This window comes from Motacilla alba, chromosome 6 (assembly GCF_015832195.1).
Source record: "Motacilla alba alba isolate MOTALB_02 chromosome 6, Motacilla_alba_V1.0_pri, whole genome shotgun sequence".
NCBI lineage: Eukaryota > Metazoa > Chordata > Aves > Passeriformes > Motacillidae > Motacilla > Motacilla alba.
Genome location: NC_052021.1, coordinates 4,535,232 through 4,548,348, shown reverse-complemented (window position 1 = coordinate 4,548,348; position 13,117 = coordinate 4,535,232). Strand labels below are relative to the sequence as shown.

The following is a 13,117-nucleotide window of genomic DNA, read 5'->3' as shown; positions in this document are numbered from 1 at the left end:
CAGCTCCTGGCCCTGCTGGCCTCAGCATCCAGAGCTGGCCACAGCACTCCAGAGGAGCCTCCAGGGCTGCCCACAGGGCCACCATCCCTCCCTGCCCTGCTGCCAGTGCTCTGCTGCTGCCCCAGGCTCCCATTGGCCTCCTTGGCCCCAGGACACTCTGCCGGCCCCGGACAGCTCGGTGTCCCCCGGGACACTCTGCCAGCCCAGGGACAGCTCGGTGTCCCCCGGGACACTCTGCTGGCCCAGGGACAGCTCGGTGTCCCCCGGGACACTCTGCTGGCCCAGGGACAGCTCGGTGTCCCCCGGGACACTCTGCTGGCCCAGGGACAGCTTGCTGCCCTCCAGGTCTTCCCCACAGAGCAAATAACTTACTTATTTTCCAGGACAGCCTACAGAGCAAATGAACAAACAAACACAGCAGTTTTCAGAATAAAACAGCATTAAAAATCTCCTCCTAGAAGTGCAATAAAGCAGCCTTAAAACCAGCTCCTGTTCTCATGCTAAAACATGAAATATGTTTGTTATAACTTTGTGCTAATCCTGTAGGTTTAAATCATCCATATTCCCATTGCTTTTCTCAGTAGGATACACCCTCATATTTATATTTACACATAAATACATCCAAAGGACACACACATGTTATGGAGGCCCTGTCTCAGCTTCAGCTTGGGCTACTCACCCATATTCTTCCTGTTTTGCCACTGCCCAGAAGTGTTTAGGGCCCCCTTTTTTAAAAAGCAAAGCACTCACCTAAAATCCCAGCTGGACCTCAAGACTTGGCCAGTTTGGTCAAAGCCTTGTGAACCAAACAATGAATATTTCTATCAAACCCCTCCCTCTCCTGCTCCATCACCAGCTCTCCAAACATCAGCCCTCTGCCCTTGTCCACCGCTCCAGGTCCAGAACTCCTCCTGAATCCCAAAACCAGATGAAACCCACATCACCCAAACCCCTAGCCCTGTGTAAATCCAAACACATGATGGAATATGCAGCAGGAAGGAGGCCTTCATGGAATCCCAGACTGGTTTGAGTTGGAAGGGACCTTTAAGCCCACCCCATTCCACCCCCTGCCATGAGCAGGGACACCTTCCCCTATCCCAGGGTGCTCAGAACCCTCATTTTCCTAAAGATCTGCTGTCCTCTTTTCTTCCCCCATCATTTTCTGCCTCAAGACTCCCTGCCACAGGCTTAAACCACATTTTCCATCCAATGGGATGGGTGGCTGCTCCCAAAACATCCCTCTGGAAGGGGCTGTGGTGTGCTCCAGATGTTCTGGAGCAAGGTCCAGCTGTGTGAGGCCAGCAAAGGAGCACCCCCTAATTTATCAGCCAGTTTTAGTACCTGAGCCACACTGAGTTATTCCCATTGAATTATTACTGATTTTAACACCTGAGATGCACTGAGTTCTCTCCCCATGATGATTTGAAGGAACTTTATTTCCCTGCTGATAGAAATAGTTACTGTTTTATAATAAATCTTTATATTACGTTATTACATTTATCAATGTTGTTACATAATGAATGTTCCTTTGCAATGAAGAAAACAACACCTGATTGTGGAGCACCCTAAATTATGTCATGCTAGACTGCAAATTATCCATCTGCTGCCTCCAATTAGCCAGGAAGGGACAAGGAGCCTGGGAGAGGATGTGGATCATCATTTCATGACTCGCTCTGCCAGTGTGCAATGGGATACTGGGAACTAATGGGTGCCATCTGCTGTGAGCATGGAAAATGGGATAATGCACATCAGTCCCTGATGGCTCTGTCAGGGACATATTGCTGGGAGGGATTTGTTATCCCATCTCCTGCTAGGCTGCATTGCTGCATTATTTTCTATCTTAATGAAGAAATGATTTGTGGCTCTTGTTTTATTTTGCACACATGAAATATATCAGGTTTTAATAAAGTGTGCCTTGGTCCGTAAGGTCCATTTCAACCCAAACCATTCTGGGATTTCAAGTATTCCTAAGGCCCTGGGAAAGTTTTAAAAAATTAATCAAAGATAAAAAAGGAAAGAAAATAGAGTAAAAATCCAATTTTACCTCAGGCTCTCAGCCATAGCTGTATTTTACAGCAGTGAAATCATCCTAAAGGTTTCCCAAGTGGCCAGACAGGGATGTCTCACACAATCCTGACAGAAACTCATTAATCAGAAATTTATTGAGCTACCAAATGTTTACATTACAATATTTTCACATTATTCCATTTAAATGTCCCTGTAAGACTCCTGTGATTATCAGCAAACTGGAGAGATGATTCTGGAGGAATTCTCTAGCGAAAAAAAAAAAAAAAATCCCAGAATGGTTTGATTTGGAAGGGCCCATCCAGTGCCACCCTTGCCATGGGCAGGGACACATTCCACTGTCCCAGGCTGCTCCAAGCCGTGTCCAGCCTGGCTTTGAACACTTCAGGGATGGCAGGACTGTGCTTTCCCTGCATGCTGAGAACATCCTCTCAATGATTAACTTTCTATTTCTATATTGAATATTCAAATTTATGCAGCCAAGTATTGCAAATTAACCAATCTCAATCTACTCTATTTGAAATGCCAAGGAATTCCCACCCATGGGGATGCTCTGTGTCACTAGGGTTGTGCAGGGATGGCATCAAAATCAGGATATTTGTTCAATAACTACAATATTTTGTAATTAAGGTAGAGATTCATAGACTTAAGGTTTGTGCTCAGTGCATCTCTGGCTGCCAAAAAGTGCCAGGAAATTCCGCCTTCAAATATTCTGCCACCTTTTACTGGGGAGAAGGATGGTAGAGGAGGGATTGACCATGTTACCACAGCATCCCAAAAAAAAGCCCAAGAGTTCTGGCACCCAGATAAACCCCCAGGAAACTATGTTTATCCATGAAGATGAATGAGTGTCCTAAATTTCTGCCTTAATGAAGCCTATTTTTATAGCCTGAATATGATTTTTGCAGCTTCTCTCCTTTTAGCTCATCTCCAAAAGAAAATGTTTACATAGAAGTGCTCACTGACATCCAATTTCCACCTCCAAAATCCCATATAAATACAGCATGGCAATTTGAACCCCCCAAACTGCCCTTCTTTCAGCCATCCACCCCATCAGGATGACCACAATTATCCTTTTCCACACAGGAATAACACTCCAGAGTTGCCAAAATCAAACTCTTTGAGCTTCCAACAGATGTTTGGGGAAGGAAGCACAAAGAAAAACTAATTTTTGATGTCCACACGCAAGGGAATGTCTACATTTGGCTGTCCAAGTGCAGAACAAACCCACTTCCCACTGTGGTGGGGTGTCCTTCTAGCACAAATCCAGTGACTCCAAAAGAATAAATCCACTCCCAATCTCCTCCCAAACAGCCAGAACCACCTGAAAGCTGCAAAAATCCTGGAGAAAATATAAAAATTGAAGAACTACTTCCTAAGGAGCACTTACCCTTGGAGGGCTTTTTCTCCAAACCAATCCCCCTTCCCCAGAGTGCGGAGAAACACGGGATCTTCACTGGGAGAGTCCTCTCGGGTGACGTTCACCTGTGGAAAAGCAAAAACCCCATGGGATTCAGGGAACTGTTAATTAACAGCTCAAACCTCTTTGTTTAGAGGGGAATTTGTCACTTCCTGGATCTCTCAGGAACTGTAATTCCCCAGAGTCCTGCACTCTTCCCTTGGCATCGCCAACCAACCATCCAAGAAAACGAGCAGTGATTTTTCCTACTGCCCCTGCAAAAACACACAGCTTTGGATTTTTGGGAATGTTTTTAATTCTAAATGTGGAGTTGGCTGTACAAGCACAGTCACAGGAGAATGAAATTCCAAAAATTTGCTGTGTATCTATCATCTACGGCCTAAAGCTTCCATTAGCTTTGTTCCACATGGTTCCCAGCATTCCCAAGTTCCCTGAAGGGACAGGAAGAACACAAATCACCACCAGCTGGACACAACTGAAGCAAACCACTTCGGGACATTGCAGGGAGAAGTGTGGCTCTGCTCTCTCTCCAGTTCAGGGAGGGGACAACTCCAGCTGGAGCAGAAATAAAATCTTTCCTTCTTTTCAACCAGAGATGTTGCACGTGGAAATTCCCAAAGCTAAAAGGTGGGATGTCAGGCACATCCTTTTGGATTCAGTGATATCCCAGTGTAATTTCCCTATTAAATTAAACTTGCGGCCTGCACCTTCTCCCAGCTCTTTAAGAGGTGGCAGAACCAGTGGGTTTGAGAGGTTAGTGAGCAGCACACGTTGCTCAACACCTGCACTGACTCATGGAAGAGCAGGGAATGTGGGGTGGATGAGCCAGGAACACCCCTGGACAAACAGAGGGAACTTCAGTGCAGATTTCAGCCCTTCTTCCATGACTTCCAATGATCCCAAGCAAAGAGTGTTCAGGACAGAGTGACTTCTATGAGGTTCAAAGCTCTGAGCCAGCCTCCAGTGGAGAACCTGCATTAAATTGGTGCCACATTGTGGATTTTAAAGGGAAAAGGGTGGAAAATGACACAGCAAGGCCCATGCTGCCTCTGGATAAAGTCAAGCAGCACTTCCCAAGCAGAAGGGAATGAGCCATTTCCATCCATTATTATCCCACAGATTCCTGCACACAGCATGGTTGGAAATCACTTTGATTTCTGCTTGGTAGGACCTGAGGAAACAAGTTAAAACAAATACACTAAAGGAGCTCAGGAGTGGGGTCAAGTGGGGTGGATGGAGCTGACAGGGAAGAAGGGGAAAAGGAATTTGGTCCTAAAAGAATTATCAATGGAGGATGGGCTGGAAAAAAACAGAGCAGAAGTTTCCTCAGTATTTCTGAGAGGAGTGATGGGCTCAGAAATGTAAAAAATTATCTCTGCTCACTACAGCCCGGAGAAAAGAAGGCTCCATAGAGACCTTAGAGCAGAATTCCAGGGTGTAAAGGTACATGAGAGCTGGAGAGAGACTTGGGACAAAGGATGGGAGTGCCAGGACACAGGGAGTGGATTCCCACTACCAGAGGGCAGGGAGGGATGGGATATTGGGAATTAGGAATTGTTTCCTGGCAGGGTGGGCAGGCCCTGGCACAGGGTGCCCAGAGCAGCTGGGGCTGCCCCTGGATCCCTGGCAGTGCCCAAGGCCAGGCTGGACACGGCTTGGAGCAGCCTGGGACAGTGGAAGGTGTCACTGCCCATGGCAGGGGGTGGCACTGGATGGGCTTTGAGGTCCTTTCATTCCAAACAATTCCATGATTCTGTGTGACTCCAGACACTCTGACGTGACAGGCATGGCAGACATTCCCTAAGGAGCTCTCCCTGATCCTGCTCACGCTGACTGCAGACACTGCAGGTGTGCTCCCAGGAGTAGGAGCTGCTGCCAGCATTTTCCTGCCTTGCTGAGCTGCCTGAGTCAAGTTTTGCCACAGGACATGGGAGGTGATGTGCTCCAGCTTCTGCAGGTGCCAGGCAGCACACACTGACTCTAAAATCCTGTATTTTGTTGCCATTTATTCCGCGTTTCACTGCTGAGCCTCTATCCAAGGCTGTATCCCTAGCATGGATTAATTATTACATCCATCCTAAGCCAGGCATTAAAATTAAACTCTCTCCAGCTCCATCCACCCATCAGCCACTGGTGTCTCTTTTCCAAAGCAATAAGCTTGGAAGAGAAAACCGGGCAGGATTTAACTATCCCTGTGGGAATTTCTGTCAAGCCATCAGGCTTCAGCTGAGAGTCTGGGAATTTTTTAGCAAGTCCCAGTGCTTTGTTTTATTTTAGCTCCCTTTTTCTGGCCTGCAGCTGTCACAGCAAGATAAAGGAGCAGAGGCCAGGGACAAAGACAAAGAGGTGTTCCAGAAGGAGTCCAGGGCTCTGGAGCAGTGGCCAAGGCCATGGGAGGTCTTCTCCATCCTCTGGGTGGGGGTTTAAGGGCTGCAGGCCAACAACTGGGATTTGGTTTTTACATTTCTTTGTAAACTGAGGAACGTTGGAATGAGTCCAGAGGAACCATGGAGTTGTTCCCAGGGCTGGAGCCCCTCTGGAGCCAGGCTGGCAGAGCTGTGGGTGCTCACCTGGAGAGGAGAAGGCTCCAGGGGAGCTCAGAGCCCCTGCCAGGGCCTAAAGGGGCTCCAGGAGAGCTGGAGAGGGACTGGGGACAAGGGATGGAAGGACAGGACACAGGGAGTGGATTCCCACTACCAGAGGGCAGGGATGGATGGGATATTGAGAAGGAATTGTTCCCTGGCAGGGTGGGCAGGCCCTGGCACAGGGTGCCCAGAGCAGCTGTGGCTGCCCCTGGATCCCTGGAAGTGTCCAATGTTGGACACTGGGGCTTGGAGCAGCCTGGGACAGTGGAAGGTGTCACTGCCCATGGCAGGGGTGGCACTGGATGGGCTTTAAGGTCCCTTTAACCCAGGCCATTCCAGGATTCTGTGCTGCTGGGAAGGGATGGGATCCACCTGACCAAGTGGGGCAAAAGCCTCAGTGGCCAACACAGCTCCAAACACTCATTGTGGAAGGGAGATGGACCATCCCAATATTTTTCCCCACAAAAAATGGCAAAAAAAAAAAAAAAAGGATTTGAAGCTTGGCTCATGATTGTCCATACTCTGAGAAAAAAGGGAATATAATTTCTGAGTGAAGGGAAGTGAAAGGGCATCAAACCACCTAACTTGGATTTCTGCAGGCTATGATTAACTTCATTTCAGAAACTTCTCCATGACATTCTTATTGATCTGAAAAAGAGCATTTTTTGCCTTACAATAAAAACTGGCTCCCAGAAATTGGAAGATGGTGGTGGAAAATGAGTTGGCAGCTGGAAATCACTGTGTCTTCCCTCCAAAATCTCCATCCTGCTACATGGAAAGAAGCCAAGTGTCTCTCAAGTGTATTAGGCAGGCTAAAAAAATTATAAATAATTGTTGAATAGAAGGAAGAAACTTGGTCTATATCCCATCAGCATTTTATGGGAAAAGAGGTCCAAAATATTTTCCCTGTGAGCAGTGGAAGAGGAACTTAGACCTTTTTTCCCCTATGGAGAGAGCTCAGACATCCCCACCTTTTTATTCCTTGTAGAAGCTGGGAAGAGAGAGCCATGGGAATGAAGCCTGCAAGCCAGCCTTGGAATGGGGATGCTTAGCAAAGAAATCATGGAGAATTGTAGGATTTATTTCAAAGAAATTGAGTTTCATGGTCATTTACCCAGAGACTCAACAACAGTTTCCACCCGAAAGGGCTCCCTGGGAGCACATGTGCAAACCAGCAGGGGATTTCATTTCCAGCCCTTCAGGCCACTCTCCTGACCCAGCCAAGGAGCTCCATTGCCTGTCAAGTGCTGGCACATTTGTGCCTCGGGAGGGGAGAGAGAGAGAAGCTGGAGTGGGATTTTGGGAGCCCCTTGCCCTGGGAAGGGGTGAACTCACCTTTCCTTTGCTGATGATAAAGAAGGTGTCCCCTCGAGCCCCTTGGCGGATGATGTACTCTCCACTCTCATAGTGAGTCTGCAAGAGGGAAAGGAACCAAATGAAGATGAACAAATAAAAGCAGAGCCTGTTCTCCAGCCCATATTTTGGCAGCTTTGCAAGAACATCACCCTGGACCCCTTTTATCCCAGCTTGACATTGGCTGTGACTTAAAGATTGTCCTGTGGTAAGGAATAGAATAATTAAACTGGAAGCATTTGTGGCTTGCCCATTTTTCTTCTGGCTGTGCTGATGCCAGCCTGTGCCCAGATGAATTATCCTCATAGCCTGAATCCATTTTTAGCAAATCAACGAGACAGAGGAATTTCCAACAGGGAATATGCTGTATGAACTAAACTGCAATAAGAAGTCTGGTATAAAAATTTTCTTTTCCTCCTTTTTTTTGGTGGTTTTCCAGCTTTGCTAGCAAGGGTTTTATTCAGCAAGTAAGTTTTGCTTTTCTCCTGTTATTACAGTAGTTCAATCCATCCATTTTTCCTTATTTTGTGGAACAGTCCTTGCTAAATTCATGTCACAGCTTATCAATGCTGGCATCTAAACTTGTTAGGATACTTTCATCCCTCGTGTCACCCCATCAAAAGCAATGTGCATTTACACATCACCAAAAAACCCAAATATTTTCTAAAGCAAGACTTCCAATTGATATTTAGACCTCCCCCCAAACCTTGGAATTTTCATCCCAGATGCTCTGCCCTTGCAAATTCAACCAACAGCAGGCTGAGGGATGCCAAGAGCTTCCCATTCAACCTTTCTTGCATCTCCCTTGGGATAAATGTCTCTTGGATTTTTCAGTCATGACCAAGAGAGCTGAAGGTATTGGATATTCTATCCCAGCCCAAGTTTGGGACAAAATCACCCCAAAAATGCCCTGCATTCACCATCAGATCTTCTCATCCCAAAGTATGCATAAACCAGCAATGACTGGAGCTAAAATGAGGGAATTAATCCAAATCCTCAAATTTGGTTAAGCTTGAGATTTTTTTTCAAAGGTGTTGTGTTGACCTGAGTTTATTTATCTTTACACCCAACCTTTTTATCATTTACAGACTGATAACAGAACCCTCAGCTTTTCCCATTTTCATGCACCAGAGTGGGAAGAGGGAGGGGAAAAACAAGTCTAAACTTGCAGAGTTTTACTGCTTATGTTGGGTGTTTCTGGAGAAATTTAAAGTGCACATTTTTGACCATCCAGGGTGAAATTCCTTGGAAGGGCCTGATTTTAGGAGCTGTTGGGATCAGACGCTCCTCAAGTGGAATTTTGTAGGCACCCAAAAATCTAATTAATGAAAATACTGGGCTAATGGCTTCTAAATTTACAACAGGTAATCCATATTCATTAGATACATCAATGGTATTTTTATATGACTTCTGGGAAATTTAACATGATAAACCTGCTCCCGAAAAAGCCACCTCTTGGTCATGCTCACCAGCTACCACCAGCCCCAACAACCGCAGAACTGAGTCTCCGTCCTGCTGCTGTAACCAATTCCCACCCACAAGTTCTCCCAACCTTCCAACCCATAAATTCCACCCAAACATTCCACCCTTAAATCTTCCCAATCATTCCCACACATGGCTGTTCCCAACCTGTGAGTCCTCTCAAACATCCCACCCATGAATCCTAACCATTCTCATGCATCAGTCTTCCCAAACTTCCCACCCAGAACTCTGCCAAAGGAATGGAAGGAGCACAAATTTGAGCTTCAAAGCATCTAAAGCTGCCTCTCACTTCAGCAAATTTTGTCTCTTCTTTTTTAAACTGAGCTCTAATCTCAGCCAAGTTCTTCCAACATTCCAATCAACATTCCTCTAGTCCTTCCTTGAGTGCCAAGAGCTTTCATTTTGCTTGACCTGCTCCTCACTGGCGCCTCTTTCCACACCCTCCCTGCCACCCACATCCTCATGTTTATGTATTCCAAGCCATTTCTTTCACAGCTAATTCCACCTGCAATTTTTTGTGCTTGAATCAACCCATCCTTCCCATCCTCTAGCAGAGCTCCTGCTCTTAAATCCTTGTTTGCTAACACAAATCAGCTCATCCGTGTTCTTTGCCCTTCTAATGGAATTATTGCTACCTGTCCAATGTCAGAGCACCATCCTGGGCAGGCAAAGTGCCCAAGAGCTCGCTCAGGGCATGTGGAAGTGGAAATAAAGACAAGGCTCTTGCTTTTAGCCCCACTTGAGAGGCAGCAATACCTCCTCATGTACCTCTGGTACCATCAAAGATCTCTGAAGAAGCATTTTGGCAAAAGTTCACAGAATCCCAGATTCGCTGAGGTTGGAAAAGGCCTCCCAAGACCAAGGAATCCACCTGGTGACTCATTCCCACTTTGTCCCCATGCCTAGAGCACTGAGTGCCACCTCCAGCCCTTCCTGGGACACCTCCAGGCATGGGCACTGCAAAGCTCCCTGGGCAGCCCCTGCCAAGGCCTGAGCACCCTTTCCATGCAGAAATTCCTGCTGCTGTCCAAGCTGAGCCTGCCCTGGCCCAGCCTGAGACCATTTCCTCCCATCCTTTCCATCAGCATACAGAGAAGCTTTCACAAAATAGCATTTCCAACCCAAATGAACAAAAGTGAAGCTCTTCCTCCCTTTGAAGCCCTCCATCAAGTGCCTCCCATGGAGATTTCTGTTTGTCCAGTAAGAACAGTTTCGAAAGGGTTTTTTATTCCCTTTACTTCTATTGTCAGTTTTACTTAAAGTGAGCAAAAAAATCCCAGCACCAAGGGGGGGAAGAATGCTCACTCAGCAGGTTTGAGAGGATAAGACATGGATAGGTCTCCATGACCTGCTCCAGGTACCCCACAGCAGAACTACCAATCTCATGACTGAGTCAGATTTGCTCTAAAAAAGGCAACTATCCCATTTTATGAAATCCCTCATCCCGTGCAGAATGTCAATGAGTGGACATGGACATTTCTTTGAGTGGAGAAATACCCAATGCAAGTTCTCTTCAGGAGTGACTGGATTTTCATGAGACCAACTTATATTGAAAATGGACAAAATTAGGAACAGTGGGGCCCAACAGCACCAAATTTTGTAAATAAACTCCTTGTTTGAGTCCCAGTGCTCCTCGGGATAAAAATCTCCCACAGATACAGGACCCAAAGCAATGTACAAACCATATTTCAGTGACCACCCCAATCCATCCATCTCAGGGCAGTTAAACGTGGGATTTCTTTAAATCAGTTCAATGTGTTAATTTCTTTGTCCCCAACACACCAGGGCACATGTCACCCACCGCACAAAAAACCATCACCTTTGCAACTTCAGACCTTCACATCTGGCTGAGGACTTTGGCCCTCTAAACTTGGTTGATCAGTCACAATCTTCACCTGGAGCTTCTGCTCCTAAATACCACCAAAAATGAGATGTCTGAGATCCCACCCAGGCCCATGGAGAAACCTCAACCAGGCCTCATGAAAAAAATTTTAACTAAAAACAAGATGTTAAAGATCCCACCCAGGCCTCCTGGCAAAACCTTGACTAAAAATGAGATGTTTGAGATCCCACCCCAGCCTTGAGAAGAAATCTCAACTAAAAACAAGATGTTTGAGAGCTGACCAGGTTATGTGGAGAAACCCTGATCAGGCCCCATGGAAAAACCTCAATCAGGCCTCATGGAGAAACCTTGACTAAAACTGAGATGTTTGAGAGCCTGCCCAGGCCTTGTGAGGAATCCTTGACTAAAAACGAGATGTCTGAGCTGGACCAGGCCTCAGGGAGAAACCTCCACTCTGGAGACCAACCCAACAGTTAAACTTGAGAAAAACTCATTTTTCCTCCCCGTGGCTGCCTCTGACTGCCGTGTTTATGTTGAGAATGTTTGGGAAAAGGTGGGAAACGGGGCTTTTGGAGTGCCCCACGAACCACGGCGCCAAAGGTCTGCTCAGGGGAGCAGAGGCACAAAGGTGGCTTTGAAACGAGGACTTCAAAGCTGGAGCAAGGTTTGCACCACCAAAACCAGTGACAGCAACATGGGGATGAGGACAGCTCTCCATGTCCCACCCATTGCATCCAGGGTGTTTTTAAAATAAAATAAAAATAACCTAAATGTGTTATTTTGCTGGCGCTTTAAAAAATATTCACAGAACTGTCAGCAAAACTCCAAACAGAAGCAGCTTTTAGAAGATTTGTTTTTCCTGTTCAGGATTTGCTGCCTTAAACATTCTAAAATGACAACAGATATGCAAACAAAATAAAGATGGAAAAATATATTTATTTGCTGAAAATGCTGGAAAACCAAGCAGGTAAATATCAGTCTTCTGTACTGAACTCCCTAAGGATCACAGAGAGTTTTTTCCCTGGTTTTACCGTGTGTCCTACTCCCAGGGATTACCTAAAAATGCTGCTGCTTGAAATAGCCAAAGGGGAGGATTATGCTTTACTGGTCCTCTCCTCATTTATCCCTAATTTTTGACACTTACGACATATCAAGACCCAAGCAGCAGCTTAACTAGAGGGCAACAAGGGGGAAATTAAAACCTGAGGAAGATGCAGTGATGAGGGGAAGAGAGGGTTAACTCATCCCCTTAATTCCCCAATAATTATGGAGCACAGAACTGAGAAAGGAGATGAGGAAGGGGACTTCATCGTGGCCTTCTAGGACCTGAGGGGAGCCCAGACAAGCCCTGGCACAGGGTGCCCAGAGAAGCTGTGGCTACCCCTGGATCCCTGGAAGTTCCCAAAGCCAGGTTGGATAGGGCTTAGAGCAGCCTGGGACAGCAGAAGGTGTCCCTGCCCAAGGCAGGAGGTGGCACTGGATGGGCTTTAAGTTCCCTTCCAACCCAAACCATTCCATGATCCTGTCATTTTCACTCAGCTGCCTCTAACTGAGCTGCAATATCCTGCAGCAATTAGTTTTGTTTAGTTTTTCATCCTGATGCATTACAAACTCACTCTTCCTCCTTAAAGATACAGCTCTTTGATATCCCACCAGCATTCCGAGTATGTATTTTAGAGCAAAAGCTGTGCTGTGACAGTGACAGGAGCCTGTCTCCCTGTCCAATCCTTTTGGGAAATGTTTCCTCTGCACTGATTCATTGTGGCTCCTTAATGGGCTGTGATAGCACTGAGGAAAACACTCCTGGGAATGAGCTGGACACTCCGGCTGTCTTGTCCAATTGTGGGGCTTTCTGCCTTTATGAGTTCCTTCCAATTCCTGCAAAACCATTCCTGAGCAAGGCTCTTAATACACCTCCTAAGGGGCTGGTTGCACATGGACACAGCTTCTGGAATAATACAAATCCTGGAATTCTAGGCTTGGATATAGTTGGGACACATGAGGATTATTGATCCAACTCCCTGGTCCAAGAGTAACTGCTTAAAACTCAAATATGATTTAAGAGATGACACCCCACAATGAGTTCATCTGTCCTCAACAGAGGTCAGATAAAATCTGTATTATATCAAGATATAATCTGTGCTGCTGAGGACTCAGGAACAGGGATTATTCCAGGGAAAAGGAATCTAAAAGGATGTATTGTGACAGTAAAAAAAGGATATTCAACAACTAATTCATTGAAGCAAAAGCAAGTACAGCCTCCACCTAATCCATGGGATACACACTGAAATGGATAAACCAAAGGGGATAAACAACAGGGCCCTGCTGTTCCTGAAGTGCAAAGATGTGAGAAATGTTCCTAATTTGAAGCTCTTTGGTTAAATGATTGCCTTAATTTCTGGTTGGTTT

The 13,117-nt window shown here is 46.2% G+C and overlaps 1 protein-coding gene across 2 annotated transcripts in view; it reads right to left on the bottom strand.

Moving 5' to 3' along the window:
- PRKG1 (protein kinase cGMP-dependent 1) overlaps nt 1-13,117 on the bottom strand; it is a 372,025-nt gene that overhangs the window by 84,508 nt on the left and 274,400 nt on the right. For both annotated transcript variants that reach the window (XM_038141718.1, XM_038141717.1), the window contains exons 6-7: nt 7,366-7,443; nt 3,416-3,510 (exon numbers count right to left, since the gene is read on the bottom strand). In XM_038141718.1, the coding sequence (XP_037997646.1) occupies nt 3,416-3,510; nt 7,366-7,443 (173 nt within the window). The remainder of the gene's footprint in view (nt 1-3,415; nt 3,511-7,365; nt 7,444-13,117) is intronic.